The sequence below is a fragment of the Phoxinus phoxinus genome, assembly GCF_949152265.1.
Source record: "Phoxinus phoxinus genome assembly, chromosome: 8".
NCBI classification, from domain to species: Eukaryota; Metazoa; Chordata; class Actinopteri; order Cypriniformes; family Leuciscidae; genus Phoxinus; species Phoxinus phoxinus.
In genome coordinates this window covers 22,105,918-22,128,061 of record NC_136883.1, presented here as the reverse complement: position 1 = coordinate 22,128,061, position 22,144 = coordinate 22,105,918, and the positions used below count along the sequence as shown (strand labels likewise).

Genomic DNA, 22,144 nt, shown 5'->3' with positions numbered 1-22,144 from the left:
GTAATGAATTGAGGGTTGACACTAATTACGCTAAGTTCTGTGTACAAAACTATGTATAACTGTAATTAATCTTCTTCCAAGAAAAGACCAACAAAAGTTTGGAACCATTAAGATTTGTTGTAAATCTTTTTAAAAGCAGTTTCTTATGCTCACCAATGCAGCATTTATTTAATCAAAAATACAATACAGTAATATTGTGAAATATTATTACAGTATGAAATATAAATAATCAATTGTAAAATAGACACATTTTTTTTACATTATAAATGTCTTTATAATAATGTATTAACATTATACATTGATTAATTCTGAATTAAAAATATTCTTGCTAAATAAAAGTATTAATTGTTTTGAATGGTGTATCAGGGTTTCCACAAAAATATTAAGCAGCCAAAAACTGTCAACATTGATAATAATAATAATAAAAAAATAATCTTGAGCACTAAATCAGCATATTAGAATGAAGGATCGACCTCAAACCTTTGAACTATACTGTATACTTTCTCAAAGCAAGCAGTCGAATAAACAGTAGTAGGTTTCTGATCGTTAGCTGTGCATTTATATAGAAAGATCCATTATTAATCATTCAAGGCACATTTAACTTGAGTCATTCAGACTTTGTTGAGTTTACTGGGAGAAATCAGCTCATTATGGCCTTATAAATTATAAAACATATACCTCACAATGACCACATGACCAAAAAGCAGTCCACATAAGCGTATACATATGTATAGACATCATCATGTGTGTGTGTGTCAGTGTTGTTTGGAGCATGTGAGTTGCTCCAATTATTGCATACAGCAGGTATGCTGGCAAGGTGTGGTGATTGGTTCTTCCTGGAAGAGGATGACCTTGATCGACCCACATAAGCCCTTCACATCTGTCCTCATGTTTACTTCCAGCCACGCAGCACATGTGCACCGCCAACCTTCCTTCTCCCCCGCTTGACGCGTTAAAGTAGTTACACAAACACAAGCAAACAAGTCCAGATGGAGGAGAAACAGAAGAACCCATAGGCTCTATTCATAAACCGAGTGAGTTGCCTGTTATTTATGTAGATTTACATTATCCAAAGCGACTTACATTTCATTGAAGGCTTACATTTTATTAGTTCATGCTTTCCCTTGGAATCCAACCCATGACCTTGGTGATGCTAGCATCATGCTCTACTGTTTGAGCCACAGGGATATACAGTGCTGTTAAAGAAGGTGCACTGAGCGAAGGAGAGAGAAAGTCAGAGAAAGAGAGATCAGTCACAACTTTGCGCTCTCTTGGCATGAAACCGAGAATTGTATTTAACTACGCATCGGCTCTAATGCAGCTTTATGCATTCTAATCCTGTTTAATTTGCTTCCATGGGGGGAAAAAAGAGAACAAATATTAATATTTTCATCCTCGGGTTTGTTCTTTGCCATCTTGGTTCGTCTTCGTCTGTCTTTGACAGGCGTTTCCCCATCTGCTTTTGATTCATTCTCTTTTATCTCTGTTTTCAAGTTACACGCACTTCTTCCCCTATTAGTTTCTTATTGCTTGCTATCGTCTGCAAACGTAAACTAGTGATATGCAGAGATAAACTAATTAATTTGCTAATGTTTACTCTAGTTTAAGTGCATAATATAAATGTATTCACAAGACAGTCAAGGTCTTATCTGATGTGGTGAGAAAAGCATTATTCAGCAGCCCTGACCACCATAATGGCCACTAACAATGTTATCGGACATGATGTCATAAAGAGGAATTAGTCGACTGCCTATCGGTTATTGGGTTAATTACGTAATTTAATCACGCTTTTTTTCTGTGCTATTATGCATTTGCACATTTTACAGAGATATTTGATAATGTTTGCAATAATCAGTAAATAAAACTGCTAATACCTGGTGTGAATGTGATAAACATCCGACTAAGATGCCTGTAGGTGATAGGTTTTTTGCTTGAAAGCATGAAAATCAATGTGAATTTCTTTTTGGAACCCATTTTCCTTCTGTAATATGACTTATTTCAAGACTTCCAGTGTAAGTGCATTATCGTTAGCATGATTGTTGGTTGTTTCTCCGAACTGATAGATGAAATTTCCATTGGAACCGACAGCATGCCACAGATCCTGTCTATAAAGCTTGTTTTGAACACAGGATATCCATTTAATGATTTGGATGAATGCTTTACCTATAGAGAGTGCGCATTCATTCGGTTGCATCAGTACATTAGCCGAGTCATTAACAGGATGCATTTGTGCACTTTGAATTAAAGGTCTATTTGAAATCTATGTTTCATCCCCCAGGCAGAGCTCCAGACCCCCGTCAGCACTCGGGATGTGTTGGGTCGCCTCCAGCAGCAGGTAAGCGCTGAGGAGAGTCAAATTGCACGAGGTGCATCCTCCAAATCCACTGATGAAAGAGAAGACACAGAGGAAAGATCAACTCCTAGGAGCCTTCGGCCCATGTCTGATAACCAAATACACCACACACCGGTGAGTCACTGATTGTTTTGGATGGTACATCAAATTTATAAACAAAATTATAAATGTAGCTTCTTTAGCTCAAATATGGTTAAAAATGAATAATGCATTAAATAGGTCTTCATAAAGTACATCGTAACCTGAAAGTGGTTTTGTCATGTGTTTTAATTCACCATACTTTCTAAAAGTGTAGCAATGATTAGATAAGTATTATAATGAACTAGAACTGTGGTTACAGTTATTGGTAACACTTTACACTAAGGTTCATTAGTTAACATTAGTTAACTACCTTAGTTAACATGAACTAAGAATGCACAATACTTCTACATCATTTATTAATATTAGTTAATGTTAATTTCAACATGTACTAATACATCATTAAAATCAAAGGTTTTATTTGTTAACATTAGTTAATGCACTGTAAACTTACATGAACAAACAATGAACTGCTGTATTTTTTATTAACAAATATTAATAAATACTGTAACAAATGTATTGTTAGTTAATACATTAACTAATGTTAACAAATTAACCTTATTGTAAAGTGTTACCCAATTATTCAATACGGTTTTATTAATCCGTTTTCGTTGGATGGAAGGACGTGGACGTATGGACACGAACCTGCTCTCAACTTTCTGTACAGTGTGGAAACTTGGTCATGTTCTCCATTTAATTTAGTTTCCTTCTCTCACTCTCTCTGTCACTCTCATTGTGTTCTCTGTCTCGCCTCAGGTGTTGTTTGTGAATGACGGTGTTGACCTGGAGGATGAGGAGTATGGTGAGGAAGAGGACAGCTCTCTGCTGAGAGGATGCTTTGATGAAGAGCAGTCATCCAGGTCCTTCCAGGAGGCTCTGAAAGAGTGGAGAGAGAAAGGGCAGAGACCAGGTAGCGCACACACACGCGCACACACACACACACACACGCACACACACACGCGCACATCTAAGTCTGTGCAGAAAAGCTACAGTCAAACCACAGTAATAAAGTGACATGCTGTCAGGTGTGTGTGAGCTGCCACGTATATTCTGTGGCAGGCTGTCAGAACACATACAAACAGTCTCTCATAAAGCATACTCATGTGTGGCATTGACTGAAATAACACACGCCACGAGTGTGACAGGGCCACTGATTGGTTGCCAGGTAACTACATATATGCATGACAAACATGTGCTCTGTGACGGTGCGTGTGTGCTTTCAGGTGCTGTGTACAGTTTGCAGAATTTCGTGATTTGACAACTTATGATGCAATGAGTTTGGGAAATGATCAGCAGAAACTTAAATGACAATGCCAGGTCACAGGAATTTAGTATGTTAGCGATATTAGTCAAGAACCATTGGATGCAAAGGAGGTTTTTGTTGCTAAATGAAGGCAAGGCAGACGTGAAGTTTCCACGCACTTGACTCCTCTGGCGTTTTCAGCTCTATATGGATTGAAATACTAGCCTATATACATATACTGCTTACTGCCTGCAATAGTTTAGGAATATATAAATCGGTATATATTCCAAAATTGACCATTCGCAGGGAGTTTGATTGACAGGTGATCTGACCAATCATACTTCGCCATCCGCCATTTTGTCCGACAAAGCAGTCAGGAGAGTTCGTAGATTAACATGGGAGGATTTGAGCTTGAAAAACGGAGTGTACTGACGCCTTTCCACGGTTAAAACAACATTCCTTATGTTTACATTAATGTTTATTTGATGCTATAAATGAACTAGAAGGAAGAGATGATCGGTTCACAAGCAGCTTTAACTGAGGCTCTACAGCGATCTGTCCCGGCACATTAAAGAGCCACAAAACGGTATTTATTGTTTAAATTTCTTTTAAAAAATGACCAAAATTGAAAGGTGAGACTTTGTTTAATATAAAAAGTAACCCAAAAGTAATCTGGTCTGTCCTGTCTGTCAGCGTGTTGTCAGTGTCCTCTCTGCTCCGCGATGTATTTTTCACTGCGTGAGAACATGGTGTGTGTGAGAGGTCGGCGTAGCTTGTCGGACATGGTGACAGTAACTAAAGACGGCGGGTCTTTGCGAACGTTCAATTACTGGCAGATTTGCCAGAAAGTTCTCAGACCAATCAGCCAATCATTTTGTTAAAAACTATTGATTCTATTTCTATTATTTTTTATTATGGATATATATAGCAACTGCACATACATATGATTAGTAGCAAATAATTATTTAAAATAGTAAACCAGAGGCAGATAAATAAAGTTCCGAAGGAAAGTTTAATAATAATCCAAACGGGAAGCAATCCAAACAGGTAGTAACACACACCATAGGCATAAACGCACACGTGACCAGACAAACCCAAAGAGAAACCACAGGAACTATACACTATATAAAGATAATAAGGTGCACACAGCTGAACAGAATCACTCAATAATGATGGTAACCATGACAACAAAATACTGGTGGGAACTTAGAACTAAGGATAACAGAAACTAATGAATACAAATTAAAAGTCTGTGAAACTAAAACTGAACATAACTGTGACAGAAAGATGATGTAATTAATGCTTTAATGTAATAGTCACAATTAATTATATTAGTAGCAGTCAGTCATCTTACTTACACACATGAAATTTGTAATCAAAATAATTTTATTTCACATCAACAGGGACAATAACGTGGGTGGCGTGTCTCTGCAGCATCTTTTAATTGAATGTGCTCCTAACAATTATTTATAAGCTGAATATTACAGCTGTTCTTACACTCCTTAATGGTCAGATCATACTGCAGCAAACTAAAGTTACTCCTTATCTTGTGTCAGACTCATTGCATTTATTCCTCTCTCTCACTTTTCTTTTCTGTACTTGGCTAGCAGGAGTCTCAAACGCTGCAGTGCTGCTTGGCTTGTGCTCACTGTGATAATGACTGCTGTGTTAAGGGGGTTTCAAATGCACTGAAGTCTAACCCGCCTTTATATCCTCACAATACAGCAAAAGAACTCTCAAAACAAAGACAGAATTATGTCAATAGTACTTCTTAAATTCTGCACCACACAGCTTTTTTTTTCTCATATAGTCTCATGTGTCTGTGTTTAATATAAATTCTTTAGTGGTTTGCTTTAAGCTCTGGATGGTAGTATGATACGTACTGCGTTATTATCCTGTTCTGTATGCACACAGTTCAGACTCGAGATCTGATTGGTGTCTTTTTCCTTTAGTGTCCGTGATGGAAACACAAACAGAGAAAGGATCCCATCAGTCAATTCATGTGGAGTTCAAGGAGGACACTCTGAGCTACATGGAGAAACTCCTCCTGAAAAAACACCGCAGGTTAGCGCCTGACACTTCACACTTTATAACCAAACAGACACAATAATTGAATAAGAGCATTACAAGCTTCATTTACCTTCCCAGGCCCCAATTAAGGTCCATTTAAGATCAGTTAATGACTTATGGCTGCTAATTACACAGCCTCACCTTAAAGTTGCTCCACCACAGAGTCGCTGGATGTTATTGCGCTAATCAGCCCCAAAGCAGTTTCGTGGTATTGTTTAACTTTGTAAAATGATCCTTAAACACACACACACCGTCACTGTTCCAAAACCTAGTAAGCTGCACATCTACTTTAGGGACCATTTTAATGCATTTTAAATGCATTTTAATGCATTAATTACATGAACGCTGTTTCAAATGCCGTCTAAGACAGCTTATTTTGGTATTCTGAGGAAGCATTCATAGAGAATTCAATCCCAGAATGCACTGCGACTAGCTCAATTAAATGATCCAAAATGAGCGGAGTGAGAGAGAAACGTAATTTTAGTGTAATTGAAACATATATCAGAAATAAAATATAAATATTAGATGAAATGCGTAAACTTAGAAAAAGTTACCTTAGTTGAAGTAAATGAAGTAAAAATAAATTAAGCTAAATTGAAATATTAAAAAAATAATAAAAATTACAAAAGCTCATCAAAATGTACTAAAATGAAAATAAATAGAAATAAAAGCCAATTCAAAATATTAAAAGACAATAATAGTATGTAAATAATACTAAAATAACACTGTGTAGAACATTCCAGATCAGTACCGGTAGTTTACACAAGTGTCCGTTTCAGTTAGGGTGCTTCTACCTATGTAGGCACTAGGCAGCACACGTAAGTTTTGAAACAGAGCCAATAAACAGTTGTTCTGCCCCCCAAAAGATTGCGATGCTCGCCTACAAAATGAGAAAGCCTGACAAAAGCACGCGAAACACTCAAACACAGCATCTGTAAACCCTCCTAAGCGCTTTGAACCGCATCTCGAGCTTTTGGAGTGTTATGGTATCTGTGACAGCGGTGGTATTTAGGTCGGCTATTCAAGAAGGGTCTAATTGTGAATCCATTAAATTGCCTTCTTTTGAGGCCTGGTGTGTGAAGAATCACAGAACAGGAAGCTGGATTTTTCAAGCGAGCGTGTGTGTGTGTGTTCGGGTTCTGTGGGAGGAGGGCAGACGTGTGGCCCAGGGCTGCAGCACACACTCTGGAGGAATGGAGTGTGTGATAGGGGAGTCTAATCCCTTCATACGCTCACAAACACACACGCGCACACACACAATGAGGAAAGCAGGTTGTGCTGCTGAGGCAGCAAGAGTTGGCTTCAGGAAAGGAAACAAGAGCACAACGAAAGAGGGAGAGAGAGAGAGAGACACAGAGAAGACAGAGGGCTGATGGCTTTTTCGCTAATGCGTTTGTATGGTAAATCACCGGTAAAAGGAAAGAAAAGGTTTAAAGGACTAAACCTGTGGGTCAGGGGAATCTGGCTGAGCTGAGATTCTTACTAACAGGAAGTCTGGGTCATCAACTTCCTTCAGCTGGTTTAATTTGTTATCGGATTTCCTTGAATGCATACACTGTTTGGATGCTTTGTTGCATTCACATTTAACTTTCATAATGTGATGTGGTACGAGTACAAGTGTCAGTGCATATATAGATAACTTGTTATGATTGCTCATTTAGATTGCTCATTGCTCATGATTGAATTAATAGCAGACCACACAATATGCACAGAGATATATAGAGTTGTTGATTTTTTAGATGCTTTTTTGAAAGCGCGCTACAGACTAACAGCAAACAATGTCAAGTATTTGAATGTTGAGCAGCAAGTTCATTGGCTGCTGATGCAACAGCAACCAATCAGCTGCGCTATTTAGATAACGATGTGATCGCTAGCAAATTAAGTTAAGGACCTATCAGCCTGCACCATTTAGAGTTTCATGACATTTGTATTAAACTTTGTATTAAACCGCAAAAACAGTTTTCAACATTGATAACAATAAGAAATGTAATTTCTGGACAATTGAAGTAATTGCTGCTGAAAGTTCAGCTTTGCCATCACAGAAATAAATTACATTTAAAATATATATTCAAATACAAAATAATAGTGATTTCAATCCTTAAAACAATTTGTTCATGTTAAATTTAAGGTAATTTTACTGTTATCATAGTTATTATTAAAATTATTAGTAGTATATGCTATAAGTTTAGACCTCATATCTTGTCAAAATGTATTTAATTTCAAGGATGTTTATTTATACTGGAATCAAGAAAATATTAAGAAAACTATTTAATATTTTTCATATTCATAAATCATAGTATGTCATAAGCTACTCTATTGAAGGGCTGTGTTTACTGTCAATATTTCACTAACAAACTCTGTTTTGAGAAGATGATCCAAAACTGGCCTAATTTTACAGACTGACAAGGTGACTACTTAACCAGAGAGCCTGCCAACTAGCTGTTTTTCAAAATGTGTAGTTGGACATATTCCTAAAATAATGTAGGGCTGGGCTTGATTTTATACATCAGGAATGGATTTGATCATGGAAATTGAAAATAAGTGAAACATGTCAGGCATTATTGGTTGATAATATTTTTCCCTACTGGCGACATATTTTTCAGAGGTGCATGCAGCTATTAATAAAGTGCTGTGCTGCGCTGAAATGTTGTTTATTTATAGTTGCACCGTTGAGGAAAGGGAGACTGATTAATTATCTTAAAATTTCTGAGTGTGATTTACTGAGAACAGCATTATTTTCTCTCCCTCAGAGGACAAATCGAAGAATTTCAGCCCCGGCCTGTCGTCCAACGTCGGCCAGAGCCACCCACACCTCCACCTGCAGAGACGGATGAACTGAGCCGACAACTGACAGGTGTGACCCGTTTCATCACACACACACTTTTTTTTCTTCTTCTGGCTAGCACTTAATAATGATTAATTGTGCAATTGTGTTAGTTTAAAAACTATATATGCATTTTTGTTGCTGGAAACATGTCGTATCGTATCTGGTTTGGACGAAGAGTGACAAGGAGTCGCGGGTTACTGGTCATGAACATGCCAGCAGGTTCGATTCACAAAGACCCATATAACTGCACTCTCCAAAAAGTTGGAGAAATGAGCTGTGAGAGTCAGTGCGGAGGGCAGCTCTCTTCTCACAGCCGGCAGCTCGGATCCATCACTGTGTCCCTGAAGGGTAATCACACAGCTCTTATTACACTGGAGGGAGGGCGATCATCTGACAGAGCACTCCGACAGCTGATTGAGAGAAGTTTCTAGGTGCTGCTGGGAGGCCAGTTGATCACAGCTGTCAAAGATCTGACCACCTTCAGCTTTTCCCAAACAGCCCCCGTGATGAGCGCCGTCTCTCTTCATCTGCACCAGCCCGAGCCTGTCGCATCTTTTCTAAAGCCCACATCCCTGATGCTCAGGCCCCAAAACTCTTTTCTGTCACTTTTCACTTATTCATATGCAAAGGCGTTATTATGGGCATTCGTCTGATTTGGGTTTGAATAGCTGGTCACCTGTTCAGTCTGCTGACACCTTGTCTTGACGCACCCTACATAAAATGGCATTTGCAAAGCATATCACTTCTGTAATGTGATTTTTATGACTTCAACATAATATGCAGTTTAAAATATATGGAAATAATTTTGAGAAGATTATTAAGTAATTGGTTTCTTATAATTCTTCCCCTCTTGCACTGCCTTGTTTACATACTCAGAAAAAAAAATATTTTCAAAGGTGGACAATTGATTATACATTTCAAATCGGTACGATTGTCTTTTTTGTATTTATACAGTTTTTTTTTTTTACAGTATTTATACACCATTTTTGACAGTAAAAATAGTAATATTAATTATTATAAATATTATGAAAGCAATTATTTTTTCTGTAAGTAATATGAATTTTGCACAGATTGGGGTTTTTATTTTCAGAAAAGATATAGGGTGTATATCTGTACCTGTAGTTTCACAGGGCATAGACTCAAATAATGCTCAAATAGACTCCAATATAATGCAGAAATGTAACATGTAAAAGTTAATGTAATAGTTTTCTGCAGTAATAGTAAATAATGATAGATATTCTGATATGAAAGTCCTACTCCCCCATAGAAAACTGGTTCATGAATCTTTACAAAGTCATGTGTTCTTAGCTGGTTATCTGTCACTCTGTATTATGAATAAATATACACATTTACAGCAATAAGGCCATTCTGATTATTGAACTAATTTAATTTATTTGAACATAAATCTGTTTTACTGCCTCGGATTTGCAGCAGAGCGGATGGAGTTGCACAAATACTTGAACTCTCTCTTCGCAATTGGTCTCGCTGAGGATGCTAGGAAAGTGGACAGCGCTGCAGAATCCTGTTTGAGCATCGTAGAGTTAGATGAGGTAATTATGAGCTCCACCACCCCAGTCTTTGTAATGCTAGACGATGGCCAGCGAATACACTTCATTCTGTCTTTTCCATTTCCCCTGTGTAATTTTATTGTTGTTGTTTTAATTTTTCCAGATGGATGGAGACGCTGTAACGTACAGATCCTTTGGAGTCAAGCAGGGAAATAAGAGCAAAATGTAAGAAACAAAACATCAAGGTGAAAAACTGAGACTTTTTAAAAAAGGAAACGACAGAAAAGTTGAAAAGATGAAGTAGGAGTGTCATCTAGAAGCAAGAATATAATTGAAGAAGCTGTTCTTAAATCAGAACTAACACAAATACAGTGTCATGTTGACATTTGTATCAGCCACAACTAGACTTAAAATAAGGCTGCTAACTGTGGCAGTAGGTTTCAGACTAGTTAGATGCTATATATGCATGTCTGTTTTTCTTCCAAAAGGTTTACGGCTGTTAAAAATGAAGATTTATCTGGAGGAGAAGAATTTGGATGTTCAGTTTTGACTTCCACACCATCCTTCTCCGCGATGACCAAAGGATTGTTCTGTGAAAGCAATTCTGACATAAATATGAATTCTCATGAGATGTGTCCGTCGTCACAAGAGACTGAACAATTTACGTCATCATTGCCAAGATCAGAAAGCTATTCTCCACTTCAAATGAAGCTTCAGAGATCACAGGACCTTTCGACTACCTCAGAACCATTTCTGTCGATTTCACGAAGAGGGGGCCAGAAAGTGAAACTGAGTGACTCTCCAAAACCAAGCCCACAGACAAGGTTTTCTACAGCACAACAGGACAAACCCTTAGAGCTACTACCAACGTCATCTCCTTCACTTCCAAAAACCAAATTGAATCCAACTTTTCCAAACTTTGAGGACTATATTTCCATTGTCAGCCCCTCTCCTGCTGGAGTACTATCTGCCAGGTCTTCTCAATGTCATTCTCCTGCATTTATACTCATCCCTAAACAAAGTCCAAAACCTCCAGACTCTCCTTCCCCAAAGTCTAGACATGTATCCTCTCCAGTCAACCCAATCCAATCTAGACCTGCTCATTCAACACCAGATTCTGAAACGAAGTTAGCTCAACTGTCTCCAGAAAGTGCAATCACTTCCCCAATTACTGCAATTCCTTCATTAAGGCAGTTACTTCGAGAATCATCACAGTTTGCTTTAGTCTCAGATAGTGGTACACCTACTATGTGTGTCCATGAGTCCATCAGGTCCTCTGCACTAGGGGTTGAAACCTCTCATACTGATGGACACCATTCAACCCTGCCCTCCAAATGGTTAAAGGGCTCACGAAGGTCACACAAAACTACAATGCTCTCCCTACAGCTGAGCATGTCAGGTTAGTATAACTTCTACTAGATTTTTCTTAAAATTGAAATGCAATGTAGTTTTTCTTGTGCTTTAGCCACTGTTTATAATTCTCCTGCAAATGTGTTTGTGAGGAATGAAGAATGTTTTCCTATGTAATGATTAATGATTTAAACACTTTTAAAAGCAATAAGCTTTTGAATTTGCGTGCTAAAGTGATTTTTTTTTTCAGGTTTGCAAGGTTTTTTTTTTAGACAGAATGTGAATACCTTTACTATTTACTATTGCAAAATCAGTGTAACAAACATCTGGCTTAGGCCTGTTGCTTTTATAAAATGGTGGCAGCAGCAATATGATAAATGACACCACTGTATAATACATCATTTAATACATCATTTCAATTATTAATTTAAAATTCAGTAACTAGATATAAAAAAAGTTCATCAAGAAAAATTTTGATGCTAGCGTGAGAGGTTTTAAAGTAGTTTAAAAGTAGTTTTAAAAGCTTGAGGTCAGTTGCTAAGAATAAGGAGAGCGTGGCGTGATAAGAGAGACATGAAACTAGCACAGCTTTGAAGGAAATCAGATACTTTATTGTACAAAATATTTCAAAGCCAAATGCATGATTGATCAAGCCAAATATTCAATAAACATTGAACAATTTTTTATAAAGGACAATAACCTGATTCCCAGCATCCCTTGGGGTCCAGTACATCTGCATCAGAGAGTAATGATTATGAGAAAACACCATTGTAGACATCACCCTTCATTCACACAGCGGTAGTTTCTGCGGTATTTGCTGACTAGCAGAGTGATGGAAACTTCAAGCTGTGTAGGATAAGCATTATTAATGCAGGAGGCAGGAGACGGGAAGCAGGGAAGAGAAACACACAAGCTCTGCTAGACCATGTCCAGGCGGCTCGCTGCGAGCATTAGATAAGGGCGCATGTTTGCATCCTCACTGCCGGCCCCCTGCTGGAACGTCTCGTCTCTGTATCCTCCTGTCCTCATGGTTTCTCCTCTCTCACTATTTGTCACTGCTCAGATTCAGAAGAGGAAATGACAGGTGAAGATGATTGCCTGGTGCCCAGTGAGGACGACTCATCTGATGAAGAACTGAAACGAATCACAGATTCAGAAGAACAAAAGAACAACGTTTCCAATCCGTGTTCCACCACGACCCCTCCAACAGACCCTCATTTCTCTTTCCCAAGCCTCTCAAAGTCAGAACACGACAGCACAGAGCCAGTTCTGGTTACAGGATTTTCACAGGTGAACTTGAGTTACTTGTAACAGGTTACCTTCAAAACTATTTAAAACAGTTAAAAGACTACAGTTCAAAAGGTTGTGGTTGGTAAGATTTTTTTTTTTTAAATAAGTCTCTTATAAAGTCTCATGTACATCTATGTAAGTCTGTCTGATGCAGTGTCAATTGGCCTTTATAGAGAGAGAGAGAGAGAGAGAGAGAGTATGAGAACTATACAAATAATTTTGTTGTTCATATTGAATAGTTTTGCTGGAAGTTATCAAATACCAAAGACTCAATCAATTAGATATTACTCCTGTGTAATTTAATTGCAAGCTGTGTGAGAGATAATAGCAAGAAAAAGCACCGACTACTCTCATATCCACTCAGTTGATGAGGGACGAGAGGAAATAGAGCCATCAAGTCTGCCGCAAATGGCCTTTCAGAGTTTAATGGTGTAAAATAAAAGAGAGAGCAAAGAAGAATGTATTATAGTAAACACCTGGAATTAAATGTCTGATCAGAAAGTGGCTTTATCTCTGCTCTTTTATCTGAAGATCAGAAAATGTGTTCTTAACTACCACCCGCTGATTCTGTTCTCCACTACCTCATTTTCCGTTTAAAGGACACAATTGTTTCTCATTTTCTTTCAGTTTTCAGTTTGTGTGTATATATATATATATATATATATATATATATATATATATATATATATAATGTACCGGTATATATATATATACACAAACTGAAAACTTTGCAAACCTACCTGAAAGACTATGCGCAAGTGTACCTAGGACAAAGGCTGTTTTATACGCAAAGGGTGGTCAGTCACAAATGATAAATGTGTTCCTGGCATTATTTTTGAAAGCATCATCACTTTGCAGCATTTCTACACAAGTGCCTTAAACTTTTCATAACACTGTAGCTTTGGAGGTACGTTTCTTCAAGTGTCTTGGAGACATTGCCACAATTTCTTCATGTAAGTGACACCCAGAGGGAGTAGGAAGTTTACATAGGGCGCTGGATGGGGTCAGCAGGCGTGGCGCTTTGGTAAGGGATGACTGACTGAAAGGGAACGTCTCGGGTACGTATGAAACCCTCGTTCCCTGAAGTAGGGAACGGAGACGTCATGTATCAGCCAGGTCAGCTCAACTGGGGCAGCCAGGTCACCGGCTCGGCTCCTCAGCGAAAACCTAAAGAATGCGTTGCACCTGCTGCTCACTATATGTGCATGTTGAAAACCGTCTCCGTGTAAACAACAAAAACGTGAATCTCTGAAGACGATGACGTCATGGACATGCGTATTATGTGTTCAGTCTATAGTGTTTCATCGCCATCTAATGGCCTGGCAGCAGAATACAGCGTTTTAGTCGTTTTCACGGATCCATGTAAATGGGTATTGTTTTGACAATGATGTCATCTGTATGCAGAAAACTCAAAGGAGAAGCTTCTCAGTTTTAAGCATATTGTTGTCGTGTAAACACCCTTAGTTACACTCAAAGTAGATTGGCCTCTCTTGCGAGATTCCTATTTGTCGGTCACTCAGGGAATGAGGGTAACATACGTAACGTAACGGTACATTTAGCAATATAGCTGGTGAATTATGTATATGATGTATATTATGATGTTATGATGAACTATATGCCTTTCTCCACTGACGTTCTATGATGTTCAAAGTGTTTCTAAGGATGCTGATTTTTAGAAGGCGGACTGAGATGGTGAACGGGAACATGGTTTGTGTAACATTTACACATTATTAGCTGTTTGAAAAAGTAGTCAAGCAAAAGGCTAATCATATTAATTACCTTATGTGTCCGACATTGTAAAGAGTGATGCCATTGTGCAGCGTTTACTACAAGTTGACCGAGTGGATCTCTGAGCTGGTGTGAGTGGAGGCGGGGCTAATTTTCATATTCATGGATCCACGTATACTAAATGAAGCAAGGGTGTGGAGTTACATTCAAGCTATTTTAAGGCATAAAGAAAAAAAATCTCAGGGAAAAACTTTTAAATGCCATTTTTGATCAAATATGAGTTTTAAGGGATGCAATTATTGACAACAGGGGCATCTTGCAGTGATTACCATCCAGATTTTTTTTTTTACTTTAAGTCTCAGAGAAATATTAAATGAATTTTAATTCAGAAATTGAAAACATTTAAAGTATTGCATTTTTATACATTTCTGAATACATTAATAGGTCTGTAAATAAGTAACCCATTTAAGTGACCCATTTATGAGTAATGACTTTCTGACTATTTTTCTTCTCTCCCACAGGCCTTCCATTCTGTATCCCAGCGACAGCAAATCCAGTCGGGGCAGTACCAAGATCTTGAAGGGTTCCTCACACTGGGGCTGTACCCTGGAGTCCTGCAAGACAGTCCAGCTCCCGCTCAAACCCCTAGAGAAGAGCAGAACTACATGGAGATTTCTCTCGGTATGTAGAGAAACAAAACAAAGGCTCTGTTCTGGCAAAACAAAGCAAAGTATTGCTGAGGATTAGAATGCATGATACAGCCCTTTTAAAAGTGGAAATGATATAGTCAGTCAATCAGCTTGAGGCTTCCCATTTTGCGGAAGCTCTTGACATTTTTGTGCGCAGTACACCTGAGACGGTTAGGTCAAGATGGCTCTACTCTTAATAACATTCGTAGAGACACAAAACTGGTTTCTGTACTATTTGAATTGAATTGAACAAAACATTGTCTTCATTTCGGTAAGGTTCAGTACAAGTTTTACTGTGCAAACAGCACATAATTCTGTATAAAGCCATGAAGAAGAGCTTCACAGGAGCAACATTTTCATAATGACAGCGCTCTCTCGAGTTAAGATTCCCCATGATCTGACACAGACCAGTGATTAACAACTTCACACAGAAGTCTGAACCTTCATAATGGATCAGATACAATCTTAAAAATGTGCACTAATGTTCAAAAGTTTGAGGGTGGTTAGGTAAGTCTCTTATGCTAACCAAGGCTTTATTTGAGCAAAACATACAATAAAAACAGCAATATTGTGAAATATAACTTTTTTTTTATTTGAATATATTTTACAATGTAATTTATTCATGTGATGTCAAAGTTGAATTACTCGTTAATTGAATGACTCCTTGCTGAATAAAATAATGTAGAAAAAAAAAAGAAAAAAAAAAGCTTTTGAACAGTAGTGTACACAGTCACACTCATGCCTCTAAAACAATATTTATTGCAAATCGAATACTAGGGGCCCTATCATACACCCGACACAATGCACCACCAAGCGCAACGCAAGTGTTTTTTGCTAGTTTCAGCCAAACGTAGTTATCATTTTCACATCCTGCGCCCCGTTGTTTAAATAGCAAATGCATTTGCACCTACTGTATTTATGCGCCCATGTGCTGCTAATCTGAAAGCGAGTTGTGTTCAGGCGCATTGTTGGCGTGTTGATATTTTGAGGCAACTGAAATAGACTGCGCCATTGACCAACTAAAACCTGCTCCAAAGTCAATGGCGCAATATTATTTTTGTTATTTAAAGAGCGCGTTAGTAATGTGAGTCTATAGGTGGGTCCAACACATGTATACACTGCTGATTACACACACAAGGACAAGCAGCAACACACAAACTAGCCAAATATAAAAAATTAAAGGATCACAATGTAAAATATTATTATTGTGAACATAAAGATATAGTGGAATCCGGCTTGTCCTGTAGATGGTCGCTTTAACCTTGCGCACGAGCAGATCCGTTTCCTCTGGAGACGCGTTCAGTCTTTCCGCTTACATATTCCGTTATGTAAATAGCAATCTGCCAAGGCGCGAGCGCAACTGGCTTTTAAAGGGAATGGGAGATGGTTGGTTTATTTCACGTTATGCCCAAAACACACCCATTACTCATTAAGAGAATAGGGACAACCCTTTTAGACCATTTTTCTCGTTGTTAAATTAGCAATAGTGGATTTGGACGCCCTAAGTGCAATTACGCCCTGCGCTTTAGACCATGCACTTTGTTCTACCATGCAGATTGTTAAAATAGGGCCCTAGGTGTTAGTTAAAGCTGCCGTCGGCAACATTTTTTTGATCAAATTCAGTGAAATTGACACTATAATCCGACAGAACAACATAAATAAGGTGGTTTTAGAAAAAAACCCGAGCTTCTAACTCCACCTGGAGCGTGTTATTTTGTTTTGCAAAAATCCACCGTCCCGGATCATCGGGTCTAATCAGCGCAGGGGGGTGTGAGATCTGACTCACAGGTCGTGCACAAATCACAGATCCCCCTCCCCCGCAGACGCGGACGTTACAATATCACATGCACACGACTCGCCTGAAGATTGTACGAAGCGTGATGGCAGAGAGAAAATCTAATAACAAGCTTCCAATTCCTCGGTTATTGCTATCTATGGATATATTAGCCAGGGCAGCCTACCTCCGAGTCTATGGTGTTGAACGATGCTGAAGAGACGGACGCGTTCACAGAAAATCAGGTACACACGCACTGACGATGGGCGGGTGCTCGTTGGTAGTGGGGGAGGGGCATGAGAGTTGTAAACATTCAAAATTTTGTCTAAGTTCACTCAATCTGCCAGACTTGCCGACGGCAGCTTTAAAGTCCCCCTGTGGTGAAAATCAAGTTTTTTTAATGTTGTTTATATGTCTGTGTGGTGATTTTAACATGCTTTACGACAAAACAGGCACAAGTTCATAAGTCAACACCATTGCTGAATATTTTCTCTTTAAAACTGAAGTGATCTATAGACAGTCTCAAAAATGTGGTTTGAAATTGCTGTTTTTTCTGACGTCACAAACCAATCACATCATTGTGCCAGCGGGCTTTAGCATATCATTAACTGTTGCGAAGCAGACGAGTCTCAAGAGCAGGCTATTCCAGTATATTTCTCTGGTGATGTTGTAAAGAGCGGGACCATTGTGCAGCATTTATCGTAAGTTGGCCGAGTGAATCTCTCAGCTGGCGTGAGTGAGTGGAGGTGGGGCTAGTTAGCATATTAATATAATCCTTACCAAATAAAGGCTTTAAATTAAGCTGTTTAAAGAGAAATATTAGTGTTTACAGTCAGGCTAATGGCTTCGCCAAGGTAGCACATTAACTCTGAGGAGCTAAAGGATAATTCCAGGAAATAATGAATGTATAAAAAAGAGGCATATTTTATACTCATCTTTAAGCTAGCAGCTCTCTTCAATGGCCAATCCATCTAAGTATGGAATAATTAGGTATCTAAATAACACTCGCTGCACAGAATGCACTGTTAAGAGAGATGGCTGTGGTTTGTTGTGTAAGTGTGGTCATATATTATTTTTGGAACCACATAAGAGCCACATTCCAAATGTCTTATCTCAATTATTAGAGAACAAATGAAGTATTTGTATTGGGTAGGCAGAATATAAATATGCAAAAGACAGTTTTTATCTAATATACCCGCAAAAATGAAGCATATGTTTGGTTCATTGAGCTTCAAGGTTAATGAAAACAGAGGACTAATAAGTCCCTGTGTCAGTTCCGTCTCTGTCATCTCTGTTTTCATTGGCTGATAAGTGTCTTCATCATTTTCCAGCAAAGTCTTTTCCTTTTCTCATCTTTTTTTTTTTCCTTCTCTGTCACAGTCGAGTTGTTATTATCGGCCTGTCTGTGCATCTGTAATCCCTGACGTGCACTGACTGGAGCACTGGCCAGTCAGTTGGAAAAAGGCTTAATTACAGCGGGCGTTTAAGATGGCAATAGAAGGCACACATGTTTAACCTTCAAACAGTCACTGTCTGCAGTCAGGCTGTTGGGCGTGTGTTGGCCCATGTGGTTTCCCAGCTAAAGATCAAGGTGGTAACCAACAGGTTGATGGTTAGAAGCTCACAAGGAGTGTCCTATTGTGTCCTTGAATCCCAAGTTAGATTAGTCCCTCTAAAAAGGAAGTAGTACTTGAGTCATTCATTACTATCCAAAACCTTACAAAAACCTCAAAACTTACATTGACGTCAGTCATTACTATGGAGTTATCATGCTTTTCACTTTAGAACGCTGTTCCAAATAATTAGTCATTTACTTTCTTGAGGATTTGGTTATATTACTAGTGGGTTACCATGATCTTTACTTTAGAATCAATTATACATTACATTACTCTCATTAATTATGAACCTGTAGTTCGAAGTAGTCCTTTGAGAGGTATGAAAAAATAGTAGTTACTGATTAGCGTATAGTGAACTACCTAATTCAACTAAGCACTATTACTACTAATTCGAGAATCAGAGATTAGTTAACAGTAGTTACTAGAAATAGTTAATATTGCATTACTCATTTGTTCCTGTGTAGTTATTCATTAATAACGGGACAGTATTCTAAAGTGTTACCGAACAAAATAATAAAAGAAAAAAAGCCTATTTGCATTACCATTAAAGGGATACTCTACCATTTTTTCATATTAAACTATGTTATTCCCTTAACTAAGACGAGTTGATACATACCTCTCTCGTCTCAGTGCGTGCACTTGATCGCTCTGGCGCGCCGCGACACTTCGATAGCACAGTTCATTCAATAGGGGCCAAGCAGAGAAGCTACCAAACACCTCCACGTTTTCCCTATTTAAATACAGTCACTCGAGTAGTGTAATTCGACCTAGGACGGTGACGCAAAACAAAACGTTGCGCTTTTCTAAGCGTGTAAAGTGGATAACTATATTGTATGGCGGAATACCACAGCAAGTGCTTGGGAGCACTTCGACTTGGCGGAGTAATATCTTCACTCGTGAAAAATCCTCTCACCGGCCTCCGCTCACTCTCCCAGAAGATATTACTGCGCCAAGTCGAAGTGCTCCCAAGCACTTGCTATGGTATTCCGCCATACAATATAGTTATCCACTTTACACGCTTAGAAAAGCACAACGTTTTGTTTTGCGTCACCGTCCTAGGTCGAATTACACTACTCGAGTGACTGTATTTAAATAGGGAAAACGTGGAGGTGTTTGGTAGCTTCTCTGCTTGGCCCCTATTGAATGAACTGTGCTATCGAAGTGTCGCGGCGCGCCAGAGCGATCAAGTGCACGCACTGAGACGAGAGAGGTATGTATCAACTCGTCTTAGTTAAGGGAATAACATAGTTTAATATGAAAAAAACGGTAGAGTATCCCTTTAAGATCATTTGCATTGTATACTTTTTTGACAATTGAGCACACTGTCCCACAAAATTCTCATTACTGTAATGCAACAAAAAAAAACTGATAAAGAACAAACAAACAAACAATTTAGAAGGAAAATGTACTTTTTTTTTTTTTTTTAATGATGTTACAATGCAACAAATCTTATTGGACCTAAATAGCTTCATTTTCTTTAGGCATTATAGGCTATATATTTATTTTCTTTAGGATCCACAAGTTCCAAGAAAATAAGGCAGAGTATTTTCAATCAGCTGGTATTGTGCAAAGTCTACTTTGCAACTATATTCAACTACCAGTCATTAGAGTATTTGTAGATCCTATAATTCACTTTGCAAGTGCTTGTCAACTTATTGTACTAACCCTAACCTAACAGTCTACTAATACTCTAATGAGAGTTATGAGTTTTTGCAAATTAATGAGAGTTAGTTGACATGTAGTTGCAAAGTTCCCAACAGTTATGTCTATAGTAGACTATCGTAAATAAAGTGTAACCTAATATTTACCTTAAGCTTAGTTGATGGTGACAAAGAGAAGTGAATGAGTCAGATTGCTGGTGCATAGTGTGCACTCGTGTGTGAGTTTTGCAAAAGAAGGGCCAACTTATATTTGCTGGCACAAAAATCCTTTCCATCTTTTGTGTTTGTTTGAATGTGGTCCTCTTGCCTTCTGATGTTAAAGGTTACACATTCAGGGTGAACATTTAGAGTTGTGATGTACAGTAACACATTGGCCTTCTAGTAAACTGATCGTTGCTCACCTTCAAGACTGCAGTACATGATGAATCTTGTCTTGCTGTGTGGAGATCTCATTGTTTGTTTTCTTGTATGATTTTCTTGTTACTGTAGTTTCAGGGCAGGGGTCCTGGAGATCCAGCAGCAGTCTCCAGCATCACGCAGATGAAGGGCTAGTCACTGCGCTGGTGAACGGTGGACCCGTCAGTAGCACCCCTCGTGCATTCACACCATGCCATGGCAGAATGTCATCACAGAGGCTGTGCTTCTCAGGTAAATAGTCTTCATTACTTGTACAACAATAGACATGTGTGTAGTGAATTAATTGGTTACACTTTATTTTGACATTCTCCTAACTATAAGTACATTTTCAACTACTTGTCAACTAACTGTCATTAGAGTATTGTTAGGCTGTAGTAGACTGGTAGGTTAGGGTTAGGTGTTAGGGTTCGGGTTAGTATAATAAGCTGACTTGTAGTTGCCAAGTTACTTATAGTCAGTAGAATGTCTGTTGGGGGACCAACAAAATAAAGTGTTAGCAGATATTAAGCAGACAGTCTATTAATACTAATGAGAGTTATTTGACATGTAGTTGCAAAGTTACTTATAGTTAGTAGAATGTCTAAAGTGGACTATCGAAATAAAGTGTTACCAGATTTAATTTGATGTGAATGAAAAAGGGGCTGCGAAGAACAACTTTATTCTGTGACTTAATATTTTTTTGTGGAAACCATGATACATTTTGTTCAGGATTATTTTATTAATAGAAAGTTCAAAACAACAGCATTTATTTGAAATAGAAATCTGAAATAGAAAAAAAGTCTACTGTAAACGTTTGATCAATTTAATTCATCCTAGCTAAATTGATTTCTTTAAAAATAAATACAATTCTAACTACTGACCCCAAAGTTTGGAGAAGTGGAATCCCAAATGAGATTTAAATCTCTTATAATAATATCATGCACAAACTACATTTATTGTGCTTTTTCATCCTGTTTTAAGTTTGAAAGCCAGTGGTCACTGTCTGCTTCTATTAAATGGACAAGAAGATTTTTTATGTGTGTGCTCCAAACGCAAACTGGTTTGGACATGATGATGATGAGACAGAATTTTTTTGATGAACTATCCCTTCCCTAGGGAAGGTATCAATCACATTAACCGCTTCCTATGGTCTATTTACCACATCTAGGCCCTTGTAATACACTAGAAAACAGTACAGTGCAATAAAACCTTCAGCTCTACTCTTTCTTTTTCTTCGATGTGCAGACTTAGTCCAGATTATAAAATGTTGAGCCTGTCTGATGTTATATCTTTGCCGTGACTAAACGATTATTTACAGAGAGCGTCCTCCAACCCTTCGGACACGGCGTTACGGCCAACGGGACATCAATGACATGGCTGTAGAATAGTCGCGCTAACCCTCGGCAATGGCGTGATTTATTGGCTCGCGCCCGTAATTAAAGCCGAGCTGATTCCTGAGCTTTCTGTGCCAGCACACACGGCTGAGGTTTCATAAAGAGATTACCGTGGGTTGCCGCATACGGGAGTGCAGGGAATGCGTCCAACGGCGCGCTCCTCAATC

The 22,144-nt window shown here is 38.4% G+C and overlaps 1 protein-coding gene across 4 annotated transcripts in view; it reads left to right on the top strand.

The window, feature by feature from the left end:
- zbbx (zinc finger, B-box domain containing) overlaps window positions 1-22,144 on the top strand; it is a 37,260-nt gene that overhangs the window by 12,914 nt on the left and 2,202 nt on the right. For 2 of the 4 annotated variants that reach the window (XM_079621575.1, XM_079621577.1), the window contains 10 exons: window positions 2,279-2,467; window positions 3,188-3,341; window positions 5,627-5,738; window positions 8,495-8,598; window positions 10,003-10,121; window positions 10,243-10,304; window positions 10,568-11,478; window positions 12,493-12,719; window positions 14,969-15,128; window positions 20,677-20,835. In XM_079621575.1, the coding sequence (XP_079477701.1) occupies window positions 2,279-2,467; window positions 3,188-3,341; window positions 5,627-5,738; window positions 8,495-8,598; window positions 10,003-10,121; window positions 10,243-10,304; window positions 10,568-11,478; window positions 12,493-12,719; window positions 14,969-15,128; window positions 20,677-20,835 (2,197 nt within the window). The remainder of the gene's footprint in view (window positions 1-2,278; window positions 2,468-3,187; window positions 3,342-5,626; window positions 5,739-8,494; window positions 8,599-10,002; window positions 10,122-10,242; window positions 10,305-10,567; window positions 11,479-12,492; window positions 12,720-14,968; window positions 15,129-20,676; window positions 20,836-22,144) is intronic. The other 2 variants (XM_079621576.1, XM_079621578.1) reach the window with 2 other exon arrangements.